Genomic DNA, 27,835 nt, shown 5'->3' with positions numbered 1-27,835 from the left:
TAAGCTTTGAACAATCATCAACTGGTAGCATGAGATATCAAACGATTTAAGTGATAAAACAAAGCAGAAATTACTTGTATTCAACAACCCACAACTCAATACAAACATGGGTCAACTCCCCAGTTGCCAAAATCCGAAAATTTCAGTCATTAGCAGTTGCTAATTGCAGTGAGAGCAGCTCATCCTCCGGGATTGTGTTAATATGACAATCCGACTTCGGGTACGACACGCACAACAATGTGTACCCGCCTTCCACCACATCATCACTCAGCATTCCTTCACTCTGATCGACGGTGCCGGTGAGAAGCTTGGCAGGGCAAGTCATGCACACGCCGAGCTTGCAGTCATGCGGCACAGAGAGGCCGGAGTCCAATGCCTTTTCCAGTATGGTCTCATCAGGCTCCACCTCCAGCTCGGTAGACTGACCCTCGTGTTCCACCACCACCTTATAGGATCGGACGGTGCAGGAGTAGGACCGCCGTGAGCGGTGGCGCGGCCGGAGATTGAGCTGGAATGAAGCGGAGAGATTGGTGGTTGTGTGTACTTGTTTTGGGAGGGTGAGAGAAGGGGAGGGTTTAGGAGTGAAGTGGAGAGTAGCCATGGTGTGTTGGGTTCTGAGGTGGGAAATGAGGGGAAGTTTCTGTGGCAATGCGAAGTGTTGTATTGTTTATGGTGTGGAAAAAGATAAGGTTTTGGATGTTTTTGTGGTTTATTTATGAGGCATGGGCTAATATGGGTTTGCAAGCAAATCAAAGTTTTTATTTGGTTTCCAAACCAAAGTTCTAATGTGGTTTAGGGACAAATTTTTGCAAGTGACCGGTATTCAAAAATGCATTCTATGTGCTATTAGTAAGTGGAGTGATTTGAACAAAATATATTATTTCATCTACTCTCATGCGGAATACTACTTAAATACCTAATGCTTAGGAAAATCGCTTTGATTTAGCACTGTTTAATACTATTTTTTAATTTTTTTAAAACAAAAAATCAAAAGTCAAAATTTGTAACAAAGCAAACTAGCTTTTAATTTTTAGTTTTTCATTTTCATTTTTTTTTAAATTGAAAGTAATTAACAAACGAGTTTTTAGCTAAAAACAAAATTGAAAAAGAACTAATTATCGAACGGTTTCTAATTTATATGAGAGACGACTTCCACTCTTTTGTTTTTTTTTTTTTTTTTTGGTGAATAGAGGAGTTTTCACTTTTTATTTTTTATTTTTTATTTTGTCTTAGATATTTGTTTGTTTAACTTTGCCCTCTGATTGTCTTTTTTTTTTTTTGTGACATTAATGTTGATTGTGCGGGTTGTCCGAATACTCGGTACTTTACTACTATTATCTGGGTTCTAATCTCATCCGCTGATGCTTTAAAAGGCGGCCGACAATTTCCCGCTCCTATGCAAAGTTTGGGTATCACTCCCTTGCTCGTGCATGCACTGAGACCACTTGGATTTTCTTTCTTCTTGGTGAGCGTGGTGTTCACTTGTCTACTCCTATTTACTGCATTAAATTGAGTGCTAATCAAGTTCATAATGCTCGCACATTTCATATTGAACTGGATTATCATTTTTTGTTCATGAAAAAGTTGTTTTGGTAGTCATCGTGTTTGCTAAATTGCCTTTATTGTTCACACCAAGGCTCTTCATTAGCCTCGTTATGAGCTCCTTTGTTTCAAGGTTGTCCAATTAGGCTCGTACAATTTACGGAATGTTAAAATAGGCAATTAATCCGAAGTTATCTCCACAAGTATCATGTATTATATGAAAGTAATTTTCTATTTAATTATAATAAAATTCTACCAAAACAAGGCTTTATATAACCCTGCATACATTGTAATACTTTGCACAAATCAATACATGGAGTCATATTTATTCGCACGCCAGGTTTACCGTAAAAGTAGGAAGACATAAAAGTAAAGCTACATTCAATATAAAACCCGGAAAATGATTCTGACGAAAATCATTTTTCTAGGAATCCCGTGATCGTGATTGTTCAACGTACATCGTGTGATCAGTTTTAATTAGATAATATTTATATTTAATTTTAAAATTTAAAATAATTTTTGATTGTACGATGTACAGTCATGATCACGAGATCCTTAAGAACCCAATGAAACATAATCGTATTTATGACGTCATATTTATGAACTAAATATATATGATTTCTGGTAGCTTCATTGTTTTTGATCTTCTTCTTCACAAGGCGTGCTCATCAGCTGTGTGGTGGTGATCATCTTACGGTCTCAAAAGGTGAAATTCTCGGTCTTTATGTCTTAATTAAGTGTTAATCACATTCACAGATTAAGAACTGTTTTTGCTTCGCTGATCATATCCACAGATGAGTTACCCTATCGTTCTGCAAATTAAAATCATTAAAAATTCTGGGGTTTTGAAAAATAGCGACAAACCCACTAATCTTTGTCATAACCAGATTATGAAATCATTAATGAAAGTTAATTGAAACATATTCAAGAAAATACTCTTTAATCTTGTATTCAATTCTTAAACTTTATTGCCAATTGATAACTTAGCAGTCGGTCGTTTCCTTATTTTTGCTAAATGATTGTGTTAGACTTTTCTGCCTTATTAATTTTTTAATTTAATTTTTTTTATTCCATGAAAATTAAAATTTATTGTAATTATGGTTAAGGAATAAATTTTAGGTACCAGGTGTGTTTTTGGTTGCAGAAATCTGCAAAAGAAGCAAAATGGCCGTTGAGAAGGCCGGCATCGCCAAAGATGTCACTGAAGTAAGCTGTCGAATATCCGAGTTTTATGTGTACTAGGGTATTGTGTTTTGAATGGTTTGTTTATGTTTATGATGCTGAAAATATCTGTTTCGTTGTGTATAGTTAATTGGAAAAACCCCGTTGGTGTATCTGAACCATGTCGTGGAAGGTTGTGTTGCTCGTATCGCTGCCAAATTGGAAATGATGGAGCCCTGCTCCAGTGTAAAAGACAGGTATTTAGGCTTTCAGTTTGGTCATTTTCTTGTTATGCTTGCTGGTTTCGCGGCAGTGATACCTGAATGTGTTGTGCTTTTGCTCTGATTTCTGTTATTGTTTACTGATTATTGAAAAACGATGCAGGATTGGTTATAGCATGATTGCAGATGCTGAGGCGAAGGGCCTTATCACACCTGGACAGGTTAGTTATTTGATAAGGAAACTTGCTGGCTAGGACTGTTGTATTTTGAAGAATTTGTGCATGAAAGAGAGGATGCAACCGCCTTCCCCGTATACTATTCTTGATTTCTCCCCTAGCTGGCGTTTTATTTCAATTTCAAATGATGAAAAAGATGCAACCATGCTTTTCTCATGGGATGTTTTTGGCTGAAAACATGAGTGGACTGTGTAATTAGAGAGGATTTTTTGCATTAGAAGTGTTAAGCAAAAATTTCAAACATGTAATAATAGTCTACATTTCATAAAACTACTAAAAATATTGGTTTCACAGTTATTGTGAGCTTCTGATCTTCATTGAATCTGACATTTGGTTGGATGGTGTTTTCTGAAGAGTGTCCTCATCGAGCCAACAAGTGGTAATACTGGGATAGGATTAGCCTTCATGGCAGCAGCTAAGCATTACAGGCTTATCATTACAATGCCTGCTTCAATGAGTCTTGAAAGAAGAATCATCCTCCGGGCCTTTGGAGCTGAGTTGGTTCTCACAGATCCTGCAAAGGGCATGAAAGGGGCTGTTCAGAAGGCTGAAGAGATATTGGCAAAGACACCTAACGCCTACGTTCTTCAGCAGTTTGAAAATCCTGCCAACCCTAAGGTATCTACTCAATCAATTCTGCAGGTTATGAAGCTGGCGCAACTCGCAGAAAAACAAAGGGTATATTGTGCTTGGAAAAAGTTATTTGATTTTTGTTACTGTAGATACATTATGAAACGACTGGACCAGAGATATGGGAAGGTTCGGGAGGGAAAGTAGATGCTTTTGTTTCTGGGATAGGCACAGGTGGAACTATAACAGGTGCAGGGAAGTTTCTAAAGGAGAAGAACCCTGACATAAAGGTTAGCACATTTTAAAGGTTAATCTAAAAAGTTCTTTGGTAAATTTGTTTATGAGCTTCTTTTGAAGAAGATCTGAACAATAGCCTGTACTTTCTTCGTGTTTTTTATGCTCTTTTACTTTGTCTTATTGTGTTCCTTTTTCTTTCTTAATGTTAGCTGTATGGTGTGGAACCAGCTGAAAGTCCAGTCCTAACTGGAGGAAAGCCTGGTGAGTTATACTGCATTGCTGCTCTGAGAATATTTGTATTCCTTGCATAATCTGGCCTCTGCAATCTATTTACTGGCCTTTTCACTAGTTTAGAGAAAATTTTGTTTGTAATTTCTGTGAGATTTTTGGCCTTGCGAATGTAATTTGGTTTCTGATGGAGATAGGGCTGTAATAAACAGTTGGAGAGTACTGATCTCAGATGTGACTGGTAGCATAGGGAGGAGTTTCATTGAGGGACACTCAGTTACTACTTCGGTGGAATGAGTCTCTTTCTTCTATGACTGAGAATGTGTTACTCTTATTTTCTGTAGCTTCTGGCTTTCAACTTTAGTTGGCTTCTGATTTATTAACTCAAAAGTCTGTTGGAGTGAAAATTCTTCCTAAACCCCAATTCTACCATACATGGTGTAAATTATCCCTCAATCTTATGCATACTTAGCTTATATATTTATAACTTTATACATGACTGTCAATTCTAGTTTTTGCTTGCACGTTGTTGAAGTTAATTATTGTGCTCCTTCTAATGTAAAGGTCCCCACAAGATCCAAGGAATAGGAGCTGGTTTTATCCCGGGTGTTTTGGAAGTCAATATCATCGATGAAGTTTTTCAAGTAAGGCTCAAAGGTTTTTTACTTAATCGATCATAATCACTCAAGTGCATGACATTTTTCATAAATCGTTATATTATTATTTGCAATACAATCATTTATGGAAACAGCAGTCAAGCCGGATATATTGTCTTTCATAGTGTTTTAATGGACAAGTGTATGAATGGCCAACAATTTCTGTGAGCTGGTGTAAACACAGCCATTGATTTTTCATTTGGAATTCCTTTAACTCTCTGCAAAGAACTTAGGAAAAGACACAGCTTGTTAGTTTGTTTCTAACAGCTATTAGCCTATTACTGCTGCCCGTGTACTAAATCTGTGATGTGTTGCAGATATCAAGTGATGAAGCAATTGAAACAGCGAAGCTTCTCGCACATAAGGAGGGTTTGCTTGTAAGTTCTTAACCTACAAACAACTAGTAGTGAGTTAATATCCTTGATATTGAGCCATCACATTCGAATTTGTGCCATATCTAGGATGAATCACCGTATTGCAGCCTCTGTATTGAATTACAAGTGTCTGATTATCTGTTCCAGGTGGGAATATCATCTGGAGCTGCCGCCGCCGCTGCAATTAAAATTGCAAAGAGACCAGAAAATGCTGGAAAGCTCATTGTTGTAAGTTGGATCACTCCCATTCAGTTACATAGACCATGTATCAGCGTTCTGCTCAACTGCTAATACACATCTACGCAATGTAGGTGATATTTCCAAGCTTTGGGGAGAGGTATCTCTCCTCTGTCTTGTTTGAGTCCGTGAGACGGGAAGCCGAAAGCATGACTTTCGAGCCCTGAGCTGATTCCTCCGTTTCTGGCTGCTTCAAGTTTTAACCGGTGGAACCGAATTGTCTCGCTTCTTAAGTTAAAACTAACATAATCCGGTAGTGTTTTACTTATGTTGTCGGGGTTTTGGCTGGTTCTCTATACAATTCTGAAGTGCAACTTCACCCGTTTAAGAGTTTTCCAGACTATTACTATTCACATTAATTTTTTTAATGCATAATTAAATAATTTACCCTAAAATAATTGTTGATTTTTTTTTTCTAAATATATTTTTAAACGTTTATTTTTTATTTTATTTTAATTTTAAAAGTTGAAAACCTACGCACCGTTCGATCTCCATTTTGGAGACTAATCGGCCCAGATTTTGCCGCGTCAAACACCATTAGTTGCCTAATTTTATTTTATTTTATTATTATTATTATTATTAATTGTTTTTTTTGGACAATGAGCTGCTTGTTTTATTGCCAACAACACATATTTACAAGAGAGAAGCTCATATACAAATCAAACACGACAACAAAGTATGGACCTCTAATGTACAACAAAACCAAGCCCAACAGAAAACAGGAAAAAAAAAAAAAAAAAAAATCCTAAGAGCCTGCATCCTCTACCGCTGCTGCCATCAAAAGGACCACCAAACTCGAAATGGTGGCCTGAAATCAAGCCAAATCGAGCCCCAAAATGAATAAAAAGAAGACTTCAACAACCTCTAAAGAGCACATCGAAGATCGGCACCACGAATCGAAGGAAGCAATTGCCTAGTTTGATTTGGAGAAAGGCAAAATTTCTCTTATGAAATTGACAGGGCACCATTTGAGGGGAAATTTTTCCAGATGACCGGCACATTAGCTTACTTGCAGTTCCCAACCAATACAACTTTAACACGTGCCTATTTCATTAAAGATTGCCACGTTTTGATATTTATGATAGGTATTAATAAACAAAACTCCTATATACCCTTACAGTTCAAAGAGAAAGAAGTCAGGAAAATCTCCGACTATCTTTTCCACGCTGACCACCCACTCTATTAGAAACCACCCAACTCTATCGCCTCTATGTGATTCCATCGGCGACACTCCATATATTCTCTCTTCCTCTTTTTCTTCCCCCTCTCTTGTTCTCCCACACCCTATCAGAAACCACCCACCTCCATCGACCCAAATTTGCCATCTCCGACCTTCAATTTAGGATCTGTCTTTCGGCATCTATTGTGTCCATCTCAGAAAGAGCACAAGGAGGACAAAATATTGAGATGAAAAAGAAAGGGAGAGAGAAATGTGTGGGGAAGGGAGGGATGAGTGGGGGTGGGGTGGATGATGCAAGTCTCCGGCAAGGAGTTTTCCACTTGGGGAGGCATGGGAGGAGAAGGGTGTGGGAGGTGATTTAGAGACTAGGAACACAGGGAGTGGATTTAATTTTTTTTTTTTAATTAATTGTATTTATGTTATAAGAATACAGGTGTCAACAGGTTATTAGTGTGGAACACTACCTGTAATGCTGAGGTATGTGTTCTAGTCGCATGAAAAAATTTCTCCCATTTGAGGAAGGCAATTTCTCTAAGAAATTGTCGGGGCACCGCCAACGCTTCCTTTGCAACCTCTCCACTTCACTTTGACCAGCAAGGTCATCTTGAAAGGAGATGGCTAAAGGTCCAAAGCCAAAAAATGAGTTGATTTGTTCAAAAATTCGTTTTCAACTAATGGTTAGGCTATAATTTTATAGAGTCCATCAGGCCATTAAAGGGGCATTAGGCTAACCAAATGTAGCTCCCCCTTTAGTTTTTTATATTTTTAGGGCCCAATTCCTCAATTGCAATAATTAATTCAAATTCAATAGTTAGATTTGAAAATATGCAACGGTAGTTTAATTAAATGAACTAATAAATTTATAGTATAAATTTAAAACTAATGAATTATTGAGGAGCTATGTTTAGCCCCTTCGGTTGAAGATGGATGACTATGGCCTAACATTGTTTATTTAAAAATATTTTTTATGCCACTTAGTACTATAGTATAGTGGTATTCCTCTTTACTTGTAGATGAGAGCTCTTAGGTTTGATTCTCGCTGAAGGCGAATTTGAAGCACATTATTGTTAGCCCATTGTGAGACTAAGTCCATCCTCTCCCCTTAGTGTAGATAATATCGTTTGTTCAAAAAAAATAATTTATAAGGCTACAATTTTGGATGGGGCTATGTTTAGGTTTAGTTCTTTCGGTTGAAGAATGGTCCATTAATGGGAAAATAATTTCTGTATACCATTTTGAGTTTTGGCTCTTAATGTTTTCTTCGACTGTTCAATCTTACGGATTTCCATCCCCTCCTCTTACATTCTCTATTTTGTCTTTCTCTTTCTATAAAAAATTAATATAAGATGTTGACATAGCTTAACCGTAACCGTTTAAATAGGAGGGGAGGGAAGGGGAGGGAAAAAAAGAGGGAAAAAAAAAGGGCGGTAATCCATTGAATGCCACATCCTGTTTCCTTTCGGAATTTCTCTGCATCGATTCATTATCTTGCTTTAAGCAACTGCAACGTGAGGGGTAACATTCCCAAATCCCAATGATATCGGCTACTTGAGCAGCATGTTAGTCCTAGATTTGAGAAACAATAAATTGGGTGGGTCGATTCCAACTTCTGTGGGACAACTAGGGAGTCTCCAAGGTTTGTTTTTGAGTGGCAACAAGTTTGAAGGAGGTATCCCATTTGATCTCTGTCAACTAGAAAACCTAGCTGAATTAGTCTTGGATGGTAATCAACTCTCTGGTTCGATACCTTCTTGCTTAAGTAGACTCGCCCGAGCTCGAAGACGTCTATCGTTAGGGTCCAATTTGTTGACTTCCACAATACCGTCTACCTTCTGGGGACTTGAGTATATCTTGTACCTAAACATGTCATTCAATTTTCTGAACGGATATCGGAAAACTTCTCTGTGCTGTCATATGTCTCAAATGGTGCGCTCTGTGGTGAAGCCCGACTCCATGTTCCACAATGCAAAAACAACACGCTTAACCGGAACTCAAAGAAAGCTAGTACATCCAACTTGAAATAGATTATTCCAGGGATCGTATCAGCAATGTTGATACAACGCAGAAAAAGGAAAGCGGAAGTTGCAACAGAGACTTCCTTGCTACCTCAACTTCTTTGGCAAAGATTTTCACGCGCAGAACTTGTGAGGGCGACAAACGGATTCAACGAAAGTAACTTACTTGGCACGGGGGGTTTTGGCTCAGTATATGAAGGTACAATTTCTGATGGGAGAAATGTTGCTGTAAAGGTTTTAATTTACAGCTTGAAGGGGCTTTTAGGAGTTTCGACAGTGAATGTGAAGTGCTGAGCCAAATTCTTCACCGAAATCTCGTCAAAATCATCAGTTGCTGCAGTCAAGTTGATTTCAAAGCCCTCATACTGCAACACATGCCTAATGGGAGCCTTGAGAATTGAATGGCTGTCCGTTGAGTATTCTGCACAGGTTAAACATAATGACGGACGCAGCATCGGCGTTGGAATAGCTTCATCACGGTTATTCGATACCAATATATGTGGGATCCACTTATATTAGAGAGTGTCAACTGTTTACAAATAGTATTATTGATCACTAAATTCACGTAAATTAAATTATGCAGAGTTCGGGATGGAAGGAATTGTTTCAACAAGAGGGGATGTGTATAGTTTTGGCATTGTACTGACGGAGACGTTCACAAAACGGAAGCCAACGGATGAGATGTTTGTTGGGGAAATGAGTTTAAAGCAATGGAATGCAGGTTCATTACTTTCAAACGATGCATTCGTTGAAATCACGGATGCCGATTTACTTGGGACGGAGGAAGATGGTGGTTTTGGGAGCAGGAGAGAATGCGTATCATCCGTCATGAGATTAGCTCTAGCGTGTTCTGCAGCATTGCCGGAAGAGAGGATTAACATGCGAGATGCTCACACCGCACTCAAAAAAATCAAGATCAAGTGCTTGAAGGATTGTGGACTCGAGTGTTAATTTTTCTTCTGCAAAATACGATAATTTATCGTCTAAGATAACTAAATCTAGGCGTCCAATTGAACAATTTATCGCATACATTGATGCACAGTTGAAAAACCTCCAACCCACGATTATATTCTCGTCTAAACTCCAAAGGTGCAGTCACACCTTCAGATCAAATGAAATCCTCGGACGGCAAATACAACACCCTGTTCAAGGAAAAAATAGTTTTGCGTATATTCTCAGAACAGAAAATAACATCTCCTTTAATACTGTTGAAAGTTCGAAACCATCAGAGCCTACCTCGAAAATTCTCTCCACGGCTCTGTCAAAAATAAGTTTCATGTACGGTCAGTAGTAGCGAACAAATAGCGGAAGAAATTGAAAATGTTGAAGGTCAACTCCAGAATCCAACCAAAGTGAACTTCAAGTTTTAGGCCTCTTTGGTGTGTCTGAACTTTCAGGCTCAGCTTTGCGCTTTATCCCTAGGAAATGTTCAACCTGAAAAAAAATAAACTAGAGAATTATTCTTTCCATGGAAATGAATGGATAAAAGGGGAGAAAACAGAACGTCACAAATGAATGAATCGATATTTACTACAAACTATCAGTAACTGCTGCACGCAAGACAATACAGCAAGTAATATATCACCTAGAAGCATTTTATATAGATCAAGGTCAAGAAACGAGGGCAATGTACTGTACGAGTTCACTCACCTTTCTGTCACCTAGCATGGGTGTCAAGCCCCCGGGGAGATCCCTCTCAACCGTTGCAAAACCACTTCTGGGATCGCTAGTTTGCCTGGAAACATAAGAACAAAGGGGGAAAGGGTAAATCAATTGGGAATTCTAATGTTGAATACAGAAAGGATTAAGCAGGGAAGCATATACCACAGCTCATATTTCTTATTCAATTCTTTAAATTAAGACATTCAGAAAAGTGTTCAAAAATTTAGAGAATTAATTGAATCATTTCTTAAAGTTGTAAAGCACCGTTTTAATGTATGAATATCTCACATATACCAACTCCAAGCCTAGTCACAATACTGATTTTCTTGTTTGAAGCTGCCTTGGTCAAATCCTACTGAAACTAGCAAAAATTGATCCAAAACCAAAAACAAAAATCTGAGTTGAATGAAATGATTGAAAAGCATACCCTGGTTTAACATGGCCACTGAGGACAAGATATGGTGTCTGCAAGCGAGCTTGAGTGTCCCTCATCCTCTCCGCAGACAGTGATGGTGTATCTGAACTCTTCATCTGCTTCAACTTTAGTTCTTCCTGGTATTGCTTCATGCGCTTTTCTTGCTTCATCTTTCCAGGCCCCTTCCCATGGAACTTATGAGAAAGTATCCTAAAGGCTTCCTTGGGCGTCAACTGGTGAAAACAAGGAAATATGTTAGCAGCACATAATAATAAAACTACTTGATCACTGATGAAGCAAAGATAAAAACATACAAAATAATGCATGCACCACAGCTTTCCAAACACAAAACTTCTTTGTATTATAAGCACAGGAATATTTAAATTGAATGTCGCTAACCTACTACACAGCTTTTAAAACCTACACATCCAAACCTAAAATTGAGCCCGCGTAAAAGGCATAAGAAAATTATCAATGACCAAGGCTAATATAACTCTATGACCAGATTCACCGCAGTGTAACCATGCCAAACCATAAAAACAATTAACTGTAAAGGAACTGAACAGAAGTACTTACAGTTCTGCCAAATTCATCGGTTCTCTCAATGCGAATATCCTTTTCCTGATAGACTTTAGGTGCACGAGTATCCTTTTGATGGCTGGAAGAGGATGAACGAGTATCCCTTGGTTCATCCTTTTTTTGACGTGATGTATGGGTCTCCTTTGGCTGCTCCTCCTCATCATCATCTACAATACCAAAAAGTTTGCTCTTTTTCTTGTCCATGTTTCTGCCACCCCAGTCAATACCTTCTTTAAGGGTTCCTCGATCTTTAAGCAGCTTCAGTACACCTGATAAGCCCTTCCCGACCGCAACTTCATGAATTGTTTCATCAGGAACTACCTCCTCCTTATCCTCATTATCAGGCTGTTTGGCTTCATCCATATCATTAACTTCAGTCCATCCACCAGGTTCATCCATTTTTTCTTCATGGGGAACTTCGGGTTCATCTTCTTGCATAAAAACATCTTCACTTTCAGGCTTGTGGGATTCTGAAAAAGTACAAAAAAGGATAAAAGTCATTTTCTAATTATAGATGACACTGTGATGTAGCGGCAGAACATTAAAAATTTTCCACAAGTTTAGAAGGTTATAATCAAAACCTCCTTGAGAATAACATTGTAAAGCTTGCAGAAGGCTCATAATTTAACACACCATTACACAAATTTAAAGCAGAAAAACAAAGATCTAATTGGCATGTAAAAAGCAGCAGGAGCAATATTATACCCCTCCATGGGACATTGATAATTAACGAACCAGAATTTGGTGGGATAGGAAGATGGTCACCAGCTAACTATAAGATGATGACCATTATAACATGATGTCTAAGCTGGGAAAGAGAGGCACTCCCACCCTCAGCCAATAGAAAATCAATTAAACAATACCCTAAGGTTGATTAATAAAAGCAAAAACACAAAGATAGAAGATACCTTCATCAAGCTGGAGGCCCCAGACAAACTCTTCCATCTCAGTGAAGACAACCTTGTTATCCTGTGACTCTCCAGTTGAGGGGATTTGATCATCTGCAGTCTGACTACTGCCAGTGGTGGTGGCAAGGAGAGCAATCGCTTGTGGACCAGATACAGTTTTTTCCTCCTCTTTCTTTTTAAGAGCCAATTTCCTTGCTTTCTCTAAGGATTTATACAGATCATCGTCAACATCTGCGAAGACAGGATTTTCATTTTCCTCTCGTTTAACAGAAAGAGTTTGTTCCAGTCGCAATGATTTAGATGCCTCGTCTGCTCTAGCATAAGCCAGCTGGTATGCACTATTTCTCCTTTCAGCTTCCAATCTTTCTTGCTCCTCTTTACTGGCCTGCCTCTTTGCATCATTCCTAGAACCAAGGTCTTCAACACCCAACCCTGCAGATACTGCTTCTGCTTCAAGGGCATCTAAGTCTAGCTTCTCCCTCTTCCGCAAGGATTTCTTTTTCTTAGGTTTTTTAAACTGAAGCATTTCATCTTGAGTATAGAAATCAGATGAGATCTTCCCAGACATGTTGAGATCTTCAAAGCGGTCCTTTGTGGGAACACCCTGTATCCTCTTACGTAGCTAGCAGAAAGAAGTAAAGCCACCGTTAGTCTTTTCAATTTCTTTTGTATTTCTTTGCCTTTATCTAAAAACACTAAGATTGCACTACAAACTTCAAATGATCACAACTCAAAAGATAGGGAACCAAAAAAAAAAAAAAAAAAAAAAAAAAAAAGAAAAAAAAGACAGAAAGCAATGAAAGCAACACCTATTAGAACACCATTTCAATTCACTGCAGCAAATGCCCTGAAGTCCTATCCTCCTTTTTATTACCGCTCACAAATTATGATGAGAAAGAAAATAGTACCTCTTCAAGTTTCTTTTCTGCTTCGCCAGTAAAGCGTCCTCTTTCATCTAAAGTTAACCCCTGAAAATAGACATAAATTAACATATTAAAACCATGTTCCCTGCTCAATGTTTCAAACAAATGTACATGAACAAGGGAAAACACTGGGTTGTAAGGTAAAACGTAGGGGAGATAATAATATGTTCACCTCATCTGGGGTTGGATCATCATACTGTGGAAGCATTTTCTTCTCAGCGCCAGGGTCGTCATTAAACCTGATGCACCATAACACATGCATATAGTTAATACCAACCAATGTTGGCAATGAGATGTGAAAAAATTCCAGATTATAGAAGATGGTTAGAATAGACAATGTCACCCAATAATTAAGTTGCTTTTGGCAAATCAAATTTTTATTACACTTTATAATTATGGTTAACATACTTATCGACATAAACCCCCCTTTTCTTCTTTGCTGCCTTGTAAGCATCGTCTCGCTGCTTCTGCTCTCCAATTTCCACATTCTCAAGCATATCAATGTCTGTTACATTGAAACAAAAACATCTATTAAACAGTATAAAATTAAAACATCCAAGGCATGCCTAAAAGAGGCTCTGGGCCGTGAGAAAAACAAACTAACTCAAAACTTCTTTACCTTCATTAATGTCACCATCAGCTAGAATATTCTGATCTTTGAGTGTTAAAACAACTGCCCCGCCTTCCATTACTTTGTCAAGGCCATGAAGAACTTTAACACCAGCTAGATCATCTGTAAACAGGTATTCAGAGTAAGGTGACATCAAAAAACCAATAAACCCAGAAAAAAAGCGACAGATTGTAACTAAGTCATTCAGACAGTATTGACACGTCAACTGAAAATGTGAACCCAATTCTACAAGTACTATCAACAATATTAGACCCCACAACTTGCAACTGTTGGGTCACAGTTAAGGATATAGAAACCATATATCAAGAGCAGGTGCATATTGTCAGAATACCGAATCAAACCTCTAGAGGCAACGAGGCATACAGACACAAGTCCTCAAGGTCGATGTACTTTTTATTTTGTGCTCAGGTGTAAAATAAATTCCGTAACTCTACAAGTTCTAACATAAAATATACATTCTACCTTAACCATAGCGCCACATACGGTATGTTCTCAAATATAAAATGAAACGATAACTAAATTCAAATTCCTGTTGACGTCCCAAGGACCCTTAGCTTCTATTACGAAATATTAAAAAAAATATCTGAAGTGAGAAGGAATCTTACGAGTGGGATCCTGGGCTGTCTCCTCATCTTCACTTTCTCCTTGACCAATATTGTCCTGAGAAATTAAAATTATATGAATGGCAGTTATAAAATCAAGAAGCTGTGAACACAATACAAAAGGAACACTATCAAACTGACCTGTTCCTCGAAAATCTTAGAAAGCTGGAAAGCTTTCTGCTTTTCTGCATTCCTTTTCTCCTCGATCTTACGACTCCTACTAACCCATGCCAAAACCTCAGGAACATCTTCTGTTTTCTTCTTTAATCTCTCTTCCTTCGTCCTGAGAAAAAAGCGAACCCAATATAACAAATTTGTAGCACGACGCAAAGAAATATAGACGTATTACACATGGCAATGTCCTTAAAATAAGTGTTTACGTACATCTATGTATACAACTCAATACAGTTGTATTGCCACCATCTGCTAGAATGTTATGATATTTGAGTGTTCAAATTAGATTTAAGTAGACCCCATGTAATTGAACGTTGAAAATTTCTGAAAGAACAATACCCACTCTAGGGGGTTGACCACCGTCCCGATTAACCACTAGGTGTTTGAAAATTAAAAATGGACGCCTAGCCCGCCTAAGTCGCAACTCTCACTTGGACAAAAAGTAGATAACTTTCATTTTGCATTTTATTTTTTTCAATAAATTGTAAGAAACCTGTTGAATACTTGGATAAACACTCATTATATGCTTCTTACCATGTTTTCAATATGTTCTAATACTTCATAATCTATACGTCATTCTATTTTGCAATTTATGTATCCCAATACAATATGTTCTAATACTTCATAATCTATACGTCATCCTTTGGGAGATGTTGATTCAACTTCTTTTCTTTTTTTTTTTTTTTTAAACACCCAGTATGCTTTTGCATATTTCATTCTGCTTACTATTAACTTCGAAGCACATAGCCCAAGAATATTATGCATATTGTATATCACAGACAAGTTCAGGTTGCCCATAAGATGACTTTATATGATTCCTTTGAATACACCAAAATCCAACTTCTTCAGTTCCCAATAAAGAACAATGAGATGCAATAATGCTTAATGCAAAATGGGATATGAAGCGGAAAAAGATAAAATAGGTTGATAACATAAATCAAATAGGCATAAAGAGAACATAAATGAAGCTGTACTTACTTCAAGATGCGTTCCTCAAGCTCCGATGATGATAGATGTGTTCCACTTGATAAGCCATCAGCATGCCGTTCATCCTCAGCATTATGGGAAACCTTCCCTTGCTTAAGAATGTCTTTATCCCTGTTATCATCACCATTTAGCTTCAACTTATCATCTCTTTCAACGCTTCTCCTGCTTCCTCTGTCTCTTGATTTATCCTTATCTTGATCCACCTCCCTCTCTTTTTCCCTGTACTTGTCTTTCACCCTCTCCCTATCGGTATCTTTATAGCTTTCCCTCCCTTTCTCTCGATCTTTATGTTTTTCTCTCTCTTTTTCTCTTTCCTTTTCTTTTGCCCGGTCCCTTTCCTTTTCCCTTTCCCTGTCCTTATCCCTATTCCCCCTCTCTTTCTCTCGTCCTCGATCACTATCCTTCTCTGCCTCTCTCTCCTTCTCCCGCTCTTTTTCCTTCCCTCTGTCCTTTCTATCTTTCCCCCTATCATGCTCCTTTTCTCTATGACTCTCTCGATCATAATCTTTCTCCTTCACCTTATTATCTCTACTCTTATCCTTATACCGGTCATCTCTATCATCCTTCCTCTTTTCCCTGCCATATACTCGATCCTTTTCCAAATCTTTAGATTCTTTCTCTCTTTCCTTCACAACATCACTCCTCGACTGCTCTCGGTCTTTACTTCTGGCATCCTTCTCTTCCCCTCGGCTACTCTTCTTCCTATCCTTGCTCCGGTGCCTGCTTGATTTGTCAGCCCCGTCTAAATCATCATTTGTGCCCTCATCCCGGTGCTCCCTCATTGGAGAGTCATCCCGATCGTACTCCACTTCCATTTGCAACACACTAAACTGCGAAACTCCACCACTGGAATATCGAAAATCAAAAAAATCAAACCACATAAACAAGCGATATAACTTTCCAAAAACCCAAGTACATTGTAAAGTATTAAGTTCAAAATATCCGGTGTGTTTAGCAAAGTGATAACATAACGAAGGAAAAAGCATCAAATTCTGACAATTTCACTTAATTGCGAAAAATAAACAGAATACGATTTTTACATGAACATATGAAAACTGAAAAACCCTAATCAGCAATAACAAAATTAAACAATCGATATTAACTGAAAAAAAAATCAATATTTAGAAAGAAACCGATACCTTATGAATTGTATCGGGTTTGTTAGGCGGCAAGTGTCGGCGGAGCTTCCTTCGCAATCTCAAATATCTATAAGCTCTGTTTTGCAAACTTGGACTGGAATTTGTTTGATTTGGTAGATCGTTCAGAAATTTAACAACAATTGAGTAGCGGAATCCGGATTTGGATGGCGGCGATGGCGATTGAGCGCTTGAACTTGTTGAATTTCGAAGCTATATGGGAGCACGACAGTTGAGTGAGAAGAGGGGAGGGGATGTGGAGGAGGTGTGGCGGATTTGCGTGGGTTCGAAAGCGGGGAAGGGCAACGACTTGAACAAAGGAAGGGGTCTATAGGGGTAGTTTCGAGTTTTCACCTTTTAACTGAGCCTTTTCTTTCTCTTTCATTTTTAAAATTTAGTTTTTCTATTAAAAAATCACTAATACTTTTTATTTGTTTTTACTAGTATATGCTTCCGCACCTCGTGTATGAACATTATTTTTATTTTTGTTTTTAAAATGAGAAGGTGGGAGAGAGAGTATGGGAATGGAGTGAGGAGAGATGCTTTTGTTTTTTGTTTTTTGTTTTTTATTTTTTATTTTTTAATATTAGATATATGTAAAATTCATGTAGCTGAGGTTTAAATAAACAAAAAATGGTTAATCTTAGTTTATTACTTTAAAGTTTCTTGGTTTTCAACATTTGGTATATGAAGTTTTTTCATTTCAAAATGGTACCTAAAATCATAATTTTAAGACAGTCTCATACATCCGTTAAGTTTCCGTCAGAATCTCTGTTAACTGATGACGTGGCAACTACATGGACAATGAATGAGTGCCACGTGTTAGTATGGTTCCACGTGAATATTAAAAAAAATTAAAAACTAAAACAATTTTAAATTTTAAATTTAAAAACTGAAAAACCAAACCTAAACCTAAAAAACCAATCTAGTTCATCTCTCTGTTTCTTCTTCCCCACCCAACACAGAAAATCACGATCCTTCCTTTCCTTCGCCTCTCCCCCTCCCCTCCTCCTTCGCCGACATCGCTCCCCTCCTAGCTTTATTTTCTCCCTCTCATCCAATCCAGCGACCAACCCTTCTTTTTTGTTCTCACTCTATGCTCTCGCTTTCAATTCTTCTTCTCTACACGAAGACACCTAAATCTTGCAGGTACTCTCTATGTCCTCCTCAATCTGTCTCTCTCTACCTTTGTGATTTTTATTTTTTTTTTCTTCCATTTTTTGTGAATTTGAAGGAAGTTCAGAATCAAATCTCCGCCAAGAACAAGTGGATTTGCAGGACGTCAGGGTCTCTAGGCTAGATGTGGGTAGGGGTCCGATTCGGGAGCATCCAACGGTACGAATTTCGGGTCAAATTCGGGGAGATCCACGTTGGCATCGGATTTCGAGCGAAGGTTTGGAGGCCTTGACCAGATCCGGAGGAGGAGGGTAGAGATATGCGGCCTTAGGCTTGGTGTGTTGGAGGATTGGGCTCCGTGAATAACTTCATGCGACGGCATCTCTTGGCTGAGGTTGGGTTTTGGGGTGTGAAGGATGGGGTTAGGTTTTGTGATGAGGAGGATGAGGGTTTGGAGCAGGACGTTGCTGGGGTTTTGCAATGGTGAAGACGGAGATGGGGCTGCTGGGGATTTGCAACATGGTTCGAAATGGGGATGGGAAAAACCCTTAGTTTTTTTTTTTTATTCTTTATTTTTTTAATGTCCAAGTGGGGCCAGCTTGAAATTTTAATTTCCACGTGGATCCCTTAATGACATGTGGCGCCTAGTCATCGTCCAAATGGGCATCACATCATCAATTAACGGAAGACTTAAGAGTCAGACTAACGGATGTATGAGACTATCCCAAAATTAACACTTTAGGTATGACTCTGGGACGAAAAAAATTTCATATACTAAATATTGAAAATTACGAAACTTGAAGGTAGTAAATTGAGATTTACCCAAAAAAAATTGATTTTAAAAAATTACATTACTGTTTATAATTTTTTATGTAATAGAAAACTAAATATTCTTTTTAATATATTTTGGTTGATAAAAAAATTTTGTTAATACTTTTTTAACGGAGAGATAATTTTCATATACGTATTTTAAAAGAAAAATTAATGTGATTAGTTTAGTGTGACTTGTTTTTTTAAAGAAGAATTAATGTGATTTGTTTTTTAAAAGAACAATTAATGTGATTTATTGGGTAAAAAGAGAATGAAAATGTTTTACAAATTGCAAAGGTGGACTAGCTTTGGGCTCACCTTCCAAGTTCCAATCAGCACGAGCTTAGGGTTTAGTCCACCCATATTTGCCTCACCACGTCTTTCACTTCCAGTGTTGCTGCGACCCTACAGTTTTAGTACAGTCGGCAGAGCCACCGTCTCCTTCCCCAGCCCTTGTCAGAAGTTTTTTTTTTTTTTTTTTTTTTTTTTTTTTTTTTTTTTTTTTTTTTTTTTTTTTTTTTTTTTTTTGGTGCGGCGGCAGTCAATTAGGTATGCTTGCTTTTACCTTCTTGGATGTTTCCTTCACCTCCTCAATGTCAAATTTCAATTTCAGACCAAATGTATCTTCTCTGTATATGGAGTGGGATTGCTGGTTAGATTAATTAATTATGAGTTTCATTTTGGTTAATTGTTATGGGTTTTGTGTTTTGATTAATTGGCTTGTGCTGTTATTTTGGTCAAGTGCTAAAGAGTTCGTGTCTTTCATTAATTGATATGAGTTTTTGTTTTGATCAATTGATATGTGTAGAATTATGGAACGATATTATAAACGACAACCATCAACGATTAGTTCAGATAATGTGGGTAGTTCAAGTTCGGATTATGAAGCGGATGTGAATCTAGTGAATCAAAAGAATGTCGTTATCAATCAGTCAGACTAAGATCGTATGGCTTATGACACTTGTTTGAATATCTCAATCAATTGCATTAAGTTTTTATTGCGACAAGATCTTTATTTCTTTGATTATTGTGATAGTGTCACTTCAAGCAACAGGGGAAATTATTTGGAACTCTTCCAATTTATTGCCAATCACAATGAGAAAGTTAAGCCGGTTGTGTTGATGTATTAACTCCCTCAGGTCAAAAGAATCTTGTCAATATATGTGCCATTGAAACCATCGATGCTATCATGAGTGACGTAAAAGATAGATTCTTTTCTATATGGGTGAATCTCGTGATTTTTCGACATTAGATCAAATTGCAATTGTTCTGCGCTATGTCGACAAGAAAGGGGATGTAATTGAAGCGTTTGTGGAAGTCCAACATGTTGGCGACATCACTTCAAGTAAACTGAAGGAGACCATTGACTCATTCTTTTCTTTCAACAAATTGAGTTTTTCCAAGCTATGTGGACAAAGTTATGATGGAACTAGTAACATGAATGAAGAGTTCAGTAACCTTAAAACAAAGATTCTGAGTAAACAACCTTGTGAATTTTATGTTCATTATTTTACTCAAAATCTTGAAATATGTCTTGTTGTGGCAACAAAGAAGAATGCTGAAATAGCCATTTTTTTCACATATGTAATTAGTGCAATTAATCTTGTTGGAGCATTGTGTCACCTTCGTGATGCACTTGGAGAACAACTCCATAAAGAGCTTAAGGAAGCTTTTGGAAATGATTTTCTAATGGAGAGAGGCATGAATCAAGAAACTAGTCTCAAGCATACTAGAGTATGATGCATATTGGAACTCATATTATGGTGTATTGCTCAATTTGATTTCCATGTTCTCATCCGTGGTAAAAGTTCTTGAATTGATTGTTGATGATTACTACATTGATAGTGTTGGTGAAGCATGTAGTACATTGAAAGGAATACTCTCTTTTGAGTTTGTTTTTCACCTCTTTTTTATGAGATCTATTTTGGAAGTCACACATGTTATGTCACTTGCATTACAAAAGAAAGACAAAGAGATTGTGGTTGCAATGGATTTAGTCAAATCATGTAAGCAACAACTACGCCACATGAGGAATAGCGAGTTTGATCTTTTGGTTGATAAAGTATCTTCTTTTTGTATCAAGCATGATAATGAAAATCCTAGCTTGGATGAGACACGCGTAGTTCAAGGGAGGTCACGGCGTAATGCTCCATTAAAGACAAACTGGCAATTTTATGCAGAGGTCTTTTTTTGTGGCATTGATGAGCAACTAATGGAGTTGGATGATCACTTCAATGAGGTAAATATTGAGTTACTTGTTTGTTTGGCATGTTTGAACCCGGATAATTCTTTCGTAGCTTTTGACAAAGAAAAGCTACTTCGTCTTGTTCAATTTTATCCTCAAGATTTTTCCAATGAATACTTTTTTTACACTTGAAGGTCAGCTTGGGCTTTATATTCATTATATGCGTTCGAGTTGTGATTTTTCTCAATTGCGAGGGATTAGTAATCTTGCAAAAAAAAAAAAAAAAAAAAAATGGTGAAGGGGATGCATCGAAAATTTAATTATGTGTATTTGCTCATTACACTTGCTTTGGTTTTGTTGGTTGTGACTGCATCAGTGGAGAGAGGATTTTTTGCCATGAAAGTTGGTGATGGTTCAATCTGCAACATGGAGATCAATGGTTAAGGGATAGTTTGGTTATTTATATTGAGAAAGATGTTTTTGGTTGTATTGATAATGAAGCTATTATGCTATGTTTTCATAATATGAAAACTGGTGTTGAACAGTTGTAGTTTGTGCCGGTCTTTTCTTACTGTGAATTATGAATGAAAGAACTATTGTTTGATGTTTGATGAATTATAAACGAAAGCACTATCGTTTAATGTTTCATGAAGTATGGATGAAATCTCCATCATTTACTTTTTCTCTCGGGAGGTTCCCTCCTTAGCCCAATCACTCTTCGCTTCAAGTCTTCATCGGTTGATGGTACAAGCCTTGAAGGAGGTTAAGAGACTAAGACATAAGCTACACAGCTGATGAATCAGCAACAAAATCAAACCCCATTTTAGACGATGAACATGTTGCACAACCGAAAAGAGATGCCAAGATTCACGAACATCGTTTTCTCAAAAGAAATATTTCTCCACCGTGTAAGATTTTGTCGAAGTTGATCTCTGTTTTTATGTTTTTGAACTTTATAACGTCGGGAAGTTAGAGTTCACAATGCCTAAAAGCGTTTTCACGAGCAAAACACTGGTGGTTCTGAAGGTGGACTCAATTGAATTACCTATGATTTCCTTGCATCAGTTTGTTTCTCAAGTCTCAAGTGCCTTTGTGTGAATCCTACAGGTATTGCATTAACCAGAAAGCTCGTCTCCAATTGCCCCGTCGTCGAATATTTGGAAGTAAAGGGATATTTCCCAAAAGATGGTCAGGATTTTAACATCTCTGCTCCTGTAATCGAGAATGTTACAAAGAAAATGACTATTTGTATTGTTGTGAGGTCTTACCTTTTTCACCAACCTAAGCAGGAGATACACAAACAACTTTCCATGTCCAATATTGGTTCAAAATGACTTGTCGTGTGGAATTTGTTAGGTTTCAGGAATGACGAGTTCAAAAACCATTCCTCTTAATAGAGAGACTAATTGCAGTTTGACAAATGCACATAAACTTATATTTTGTGTTTTTATTAAGTTACTAGAGTTTGAATATCACTTTCCTTTCTTTTTGTGAGCCTTTGAGATGGATACAAAGTGATAAATAATCTGTTTCATGTCCATGATCTTTCTTGTTCACTAATTTGGTTTTCTAATTAGATATAACCTAGGATTTATGCTCCCATGACGCTCAAATCTTGATGAGTGCTACAGAGACATGAAAATATATCCTCGGTGACATCCAATCTTTTCTTATTTGATGAATTAGACTGAGTGAATGATTTTTCTGCAAAATCTGAAACACGGTCACGTGATCTTATTATTTTACTCAAATTCTAATTATCCGAAACAAGTTTGTATAATCGAGACTATTACGAAGAAAATGACTTTGTATTGGTGCGAGGTCTCTTACCTTCTTCACCAACATAAGCAGGAGATACACAAGCAACTTTCCATGTTCAAAATTGGTTTGAAAAGGACTTGTCATGTGGAATTTGTTAGGTTTCAAGAATGACGAGTTTAAAAACCATTTCTCTTAACATAGACTAATTGCAGTTTGATAAATGCGTATAAACTTATATTTCGTGCTTTTATTAAGTTACTAGGGTTTGAATATCACTTTCATTTCTTTTTGTGAGCCTTTTAGATGGATATAATGTTATAAATAATCTATTTCATGTCCGTGATCTTTCTTGTTCATTGATTTGGTTTTCTAATTAGATATAATCTAGGATATCCTCCATGATGCTCAAATCTTGGTGAGTGCCATAGAGACATGAAAATATATCCTCAGTGACATCAAGTCTTTTCTTATTTGATAAATTGGATTGAGTGAGTGATTTTTCTGCAGATCCGAAACACGGTCACGTGACGTTATTATTCTATACAAATTTTAATCGTTAATTTATTTTTTAATTAGTACTTATAAATTTGATATATCAACTTTGTCGTCTTCTCTTATTATAACACATGATTTAGCTTTCACAGTTGCTCATAAAAAATTTCTCGGACTAACGGTGCTAACTGGAATGAACAAGAGGAATAAAAATGCAACAAACATAAGGATGACAGTGAAAATTTAGTAAATTACACAGGGTATTTGTGCAATTCCGCCAAAAAACCAAAGTAAAATACTCGCTGTGTCAAACCGCGGTTCAGCAGCTTCGTCGTTCGCTTCCTCCGTCGCTGCCACTCTCTCTATAGTCCACAGAGCCACCGTCTCTCCCTCCGTCTTCTCAACAGTTCCTCCGCGCCACCGGTCAGGTACGCTTCCTTCGCCATGGATGTTAACTTCGTCTTCTTTCATTTGAAGTACGATCATAGGGTTTCGAAACCTCTGATTTATGTAAATTTAATCAAAATTAGTAACTGCTTGTGTTTAACTGCGCCAAGAGCACGGAGAAAAGGGAGTGTTTGGGTACTTGGGTAGCTGCGATTTTCTGCTTAAGTTGGAATATTAAGATGTTCATCACTCATCAGTATCCGCAGAAATAGCATAAGTTTTTCTTGTTGTATTCGATTCGAACTCCGATTCTGGATTCGTCTTCCTGAAACTGCATAAAGTAGAAAAAGAAACAACATTTTTCGCATTAAACATGTAAATATTGGGAAGTTGGTACTAAGCTAAGCTATTATATGTGAATTTATAACAAACTATCCAATCGAAATCATAAAATTTCTTAAAGTTCTTGAAAAATTTAAAGATATTCAACAACCAATGCCCGTTATTGCATACATATGTTTTCTGAGCTTGTATAGAATATGAAAACGGCATTCATATACCATGATGGTGACATTTTCGCTGTATTTCTGATGGTAACCAGATTTGTAGTGGATTTAGCTTAGGGTTTTCATTGGATTTCCCTGTTTAATATCTCATGCTGCGTCAATTTCAGTATGAATAGGTGGTCTTAGTGTGTTGAAGAAAAATCATAGGACAGGGAGGGGAAACTTAGTCTTCAAGATGAAACTAAAGTTTTAACATTTTCCAGCTTGGTAGAGATATAGGAATAGATTAGTAATCTCGATGCTTTTAGATTTAGTAAAGAACTGTTTGTTAATAAATTATCTTGAATCAATTATTTTTGAAACATTTTTTTATTCTGGTTATTACGTACATCTTCAAATTCCAGTTCAAGATACTTTAGGGTTAAAGATAGACTCATTTGAAGACTCAAATTTCTAGTTGAATTGTTACTAGAGTACATATTCAAAGGTCCAAAGGGTGCAGCTCAATGTATCAAACATAGTAGATATGCTCGTACAGGCCAGTGTTTGCCTTGATATTTAACATTTGTTAAAAATCATATGGTCAGAGACTCAGAGGAGTTGCTAACAGCAGATTCTATGCATGTGCATATTTAGTGCAACCATACTATAGAAGATTCACAGAATCAATTGATTACTTAGATGTTATCTGTTCAATTAACTGCTACCTACCACATATTGTTTCCGTCAGATAACAACATTTGGTCAAGGAGTATACAATAAGTTGACAACAGATTTTACGTATGTGTTTATGTAGTGCAAGTGTGCTAGACAGAGATGAGTCAACAACCAGAAATAGCCCCGGAGGGATGCAATCATTTTGCATCCTTAGTTGGGGAGGGGATAGTATCATAGTCACACCAATTATAGTTACAACTAGGATAAAGCTCTTTTTCCTTTTCATTTTTTGTTGGGGAATGAATAAACTCATATTAGATGAACTTGTTTGTTGTCTATCATGTTGAAAAATTGTTTCCTGGTTGCAACAAGCTTTACGGTTGATTTTTTTCCCCAAATGAAATAATGCGAGTTTGCTCCAAGGAGCATATGAACTTTGTCTATGACTAATGGTAGATGCAGCTGCAAAATTGTGTTGTTTTTTTTAGGGTAGTGCTATCCACACACCCATTTTTACTTCTCACACACCCTTCTTTGAATTTCGGGTCATCATATTTAATGAATTAAAGAAGATCAATGGCCAAAAGTTAATAAGGGTGTGTGAGAAGTAAAGTGGGTATGTGAATAGCACTATCCTTTTTTAAAATAAATTGCTTACACTGCGAGAACCAGGAAGCAGAAGCTTTACGGTTTCTACTAAATGCAATATACTGTATACCTTTTTGTTGTGATCTATCTTAGGTAGCGAATTTATGTTTATGTGGATTCTTCCTACTCATGAATACTGTTTGCTCCATCATTTGTAGAGAACCATGGCCACTAGTAAAGCTGAAGATCAGAAGGAATATGTAAATGAACAAGCAGTTGCAAATAAGTTTGCTGCTATGAGGTCTGAACTCAACCAAATTTACTCGAAAATCACTGAGCTAGAGATGGAAGCAAGCGAGCACTTGTTGGTCATCAATGCCATCCAGCCACTCGATCCATCCAGGCGATGCTACCGGATGATCGGAGGTGTTCTGGTGGAGAGAACCATCAAGGAGGTTCTGCCTGCTGTGCAGCGCAACAAAGAGGGGATTGAGGAGGTTATAGCTAGGCTGAATGAGGCATTGGAAAAGAAGAAAAAGGAAATCTCTGATTTTGAGGCTAAGTACAAGATCAGGATACGGAAGGAGCAGGGTGAGGAGAAGGATGATAACGCTCGGAAGGAAGGGACAGCTCAAGGAGTCCTGGTCGGCCCTGCTGGCGGAAGTGAATGAACGATAAGTCTCCATTTCTATTGTTCTTCGACCTTTGTTTCGTCGTCACGAACCTTTTAAATGCAGTGTGTTTTTAAGTGTAGCACGTGCTAGAGATTTTGGGGTTTTGGTTGATCAGGGTAGAAGTTTACAAGTTACAACTATTGTACTGAATTATAATTGTATTTGTACCCTATTTAATTATGTTTTTCTTTCATTGGTAAAAATTTCAGGGGAAAAACACAAATTCGTAAAGTTAAACCACAAATTTTGAAGGATCCGTAATCTTAGCAAAGTTTTATGTTAGCTACTTGGTTTAATACACCGCGTTCGGAAATCATATTCTCTTTCCTTTCGTGAAACACAAAGAAATGAGTCTCCATTACATGATGTACGGTCCGTCTCTCTTCCAGGAAGACAACACAACACATATGGGCCGGGCCGGGTATGATAGTGGGCCCAGAAGCCCAACATTATCACTTCTCTCTCACTCTCAGTCTCAGCTGAAAAAATCCTGAACCCCTCTCCCAACAAAAACCTGATCGGAAAACTCAGCCAAAACGGCATTGACAGTGAGCAAAACGACGCTGGAGCCGGCAATGACGCCGAGCACCACCCCGGTGGTTCCCAACACCTTAGCGAACGCCGGCCACTCGATCTCCCTAACTTCCTCCGCCACTCCGCTCAAAAAGTCCCCCTCTTTCTCCTCCTTCCTCTTCTGCATCGCTGCCTTGATCTCCTTCCCCAACTCGCTCAACTCGACCGGTTGACTCGCGGCCGACTTTCCTTCCGCGGCCGATTCTTTGTCTTCGGTGCTCACCGATTCCGCACCCGACTCGGAATTCGTCTGGCTTTCGTCGACGGCTCTGAGAAATGATTGTCTTCTGTTCTTCTGTGTTAGGGGCCGTCTGGGTTGGGATAGGGGAATTGAGTGGCTACCGGCACATGGCAGTTTCAACCGTACGGGTGAGTTTAGGCTACCGGATTTTGTGGGTGGCGAGAAGGGTGAGGTTACCGGGAACTGTACGAACATGCGTAGAGCCATGTTCTCGTGTTCCTGGGTGGTGGTAACTGGTCAGACTGAATTTGGATGGTGGTGGATTTTAGGTTTTTTTAAGGAAATTTTTGTTTGTGGGGTCCATCATGGGTGCTTGTTTACTGGGTTGGGTTTAACTTGGGCTCTGTTTTGGAGCCCCGAATTCAGTTTTTCTGTTGTAACCGGTTAAGTTTAGCTTTTAGGCCCAAACTTTGAGTTTAGGCACACACTTTTTGAGTGCATACATGGAAGTAGATGTGAAATGACTTGTGTTTGTTATATTCGTCTTCACTCCTTATCTTAACAAGTCACATTTCATCAATCGGTTGTTTGAACCTGAATTCGACTAGTTAAAATAGCGGGTTACACTACTCGACGTGTTTTACCCATTAAGAAATACTTTTGGTGAGAATGGGTTTTGAAATTTTATTTTAAAGGTGAAACACCGAACAACAATCAATAAGACCAAATAAATCCAACTATAATCTTCTAATCATGCACTATCGAAAATTATTTGTATTTTCAAGATTCAAAAGTTAGTAATAGTAGTTGTCAGAACTGTGAGATGTGAAGGGTAAAGTCTCACATAAGAGAATAAACAAACTGTGCAAGGGCTTGTTAAAAATTGTACACATATTCAGGTTGCGTATTAATTTTATAGTAAGTCTGAGACAAGTATGGAAAATTATTACAATATTCATATGCTTCTAACGAGTGGAAACAGGTACAGCGCGCGCTCGTCAAGTTTGATCGCTCAACACCTTTTTTTTATAACATTTATAAACGCTTGTGCCGACTGCGATTTGATACAGTAGCATATATGCAATGTGAGAAGTGTCCTGACGCGTGCAAACAAGAGCACAAGAATATGTGCATGGCCTACAGGTGAAATGACAAAAAAATTCTGTTCCATTCCCGAGGAAAACCAAGTACGATTGAACTCATGAAACTGCAGGAGATGTAATATATAGTT

General features: G+C 37.8%; 5 protein-coding genes across 11 annotated transcripts; 2 read left to right on the top strand and 3 right to left on the bottom strand.

The window, feature by feature from the left end:
- Positions 1-51: 51 nt before the first annotated feature.
- Positions 52-685, bottom strand: LOC137737428 (ferredoxin C 1, chloroplastic). Its single transcript, XM_068476893.2, has one exon. It carries the CDS (start codon positions 599-601, stop codon positions 143-145), a length of 459 nt encoding a protein of 152 aa, XP_068332994.2. The 5' UTR covers positions 602-685; the 3' UTR covers positions 52-142.
- Positions 686-2,114: 1,429 nt separating this feature from the next.
- On the top strand, positions 2,115-5,860 carry LOC137737118 (cysteine synthase). 4 transcript variants are annotated; one of them, XM_068476499.2, is made up of 11 exons: positions 2,115-2,248; positions 2,662-2,748; positions 2,851-2,960; positions 3,088-3,145; positions 3,515-3,778; positions 3,883-4,020; positions 4,177-4,228; positions 4,760-4,839; positions 5,169-5,228; positions 5,373-5,453; positions 5,537-5,860. In XM_068476499.2, the coding sequence occupies exons 2-11, from the start codon at positions 2,707-2,709 to the stop codon at positions 5,627-5,629; spliced, it is 978 nt and encodes a 325-aa protein (XP_068332600.2). In that variant the 5' UTR covers positions 2,115-2,248; positions 2,662-2,706; the 3' UTR covers positions 5,630-5,860. The 4 variants fall into 4 exon arrangements, with proteins under 4 accessions (XP_068332600.2, XP_068332603.2, XP_068332601.2 ...); XM_068476502.2 differs by having other exon boundaries at positions 2,159-2,248; positions 2,687-2,748; XM_068476500.2 differs by having other exon boundaries at positions 2,165-2,248; positions 2,649-2,748.
- Positions 5,861-9,699: 3,839 nt separating this feature from the next.
- On the bottom strand, positions 9,700-17,006 carry LOC137737351 (SART-1 family protein DOT2). 4 transcript variants are annotated; one of them, XM_068476803.2, is made up of 15 exons: positions 16,678-17,006; positions 15,530-16,384; positions 14,519-14,660; positions 14,381-14,435; positions 13,764-13,877; positions 13,553-13,649; positions 13,317-13,383; positions 13,130-13,189; positions 12,222-12,843; positions 11,311-11,783; positions 10,747-10,967; positions 10,308-10,392; positions 10,006-10,091; positions 9,894-9,915; positions 9,700-9,799 (listed from the first exon to the last, which is right to left on the bottom strand). In XM_068476803.2, the coding sequence occupies exons 2-13, from the start codon at positions 16,351-16,353 to the stop codon at positions 10,017-10,019; spliced, it is 2,835 nt and encodes a 944-aa protein (XP_068332904.2). In that variant the 5' UTR covers positions 16,354-16,384; positions 16,678-17,006; the 3' UTR covers positions 9,700-9,799; positions 9,894-9,915; positions 10,006-10,016. The 4 variants fall into 4 exon arrangements, 3 of the variants coding, with proteins under 3 accessions (XP_068332904.2, XP_068332903.2, XP_068332902.2); XR_011068822.2 differs by having other exon boundaries at positions 9,894-10,091; XM_068476802.2 differs by having other exon boundaries at positions 9,700-9,915.
- A 6,318-nt stretch (positions 17,007-23,324) lies between these two features.
- On the top strand, positions 23,325-26,043 carry LOC137737235 (prefoldin subunit 2). Its single transcript, XM_068476660.2, has 2 exons — positions 23,325-23,466; positions 25,395-26,043. Exon 2 carries the CDS (start codon positions 25,401-25,403, stop codon positions 25,845-25,847), a length of 447 nt encoding a protein of 148 aa, XP_068332761.2. The 5' UTR covers positions 23,325-23,466; positions 25,395-25,400; the 3' UTR covers positions 25,848-26,043.
- Positions 26,044-26,155: 112 nt separating this feature from the next.
- On the bottom strand, positions 26,156-26,934 carry LOC137737234 (uncharacterized). The gene has a single exon (XM_068476659.2). The coding sequence runs from the start codon at positions 26,869-26,871 to the stop codon at positions 26,326-26,328; it is 546 nt and encodes a 181-aa protein (XP_068332760.2). The 5' UTR covers positions 26,872-26,934; the 3' UTR covers positions 26,156-26,325.
- Positions 26,935-27,835: the final 901 nt, after the last annotated feature.

This window comes from Pyrus communis, chromosome 13, assembly GCF_041283825.1.
Source record: "Pyrus communis isolate YQ-2024b chromosome 13, ASM4128382v1, whole genome shotgun sequence".
NCBI lineage: Eukaryota > Viridiplantae > Streptophyta > Magnoliopsida > Rosales > Rosaceae > Pyrus > Pyrus communis.
Note: the sequence above shows the minus strand (reverse complement) of the source record. Positions and strands in the feature narration are given on the sequence as shown.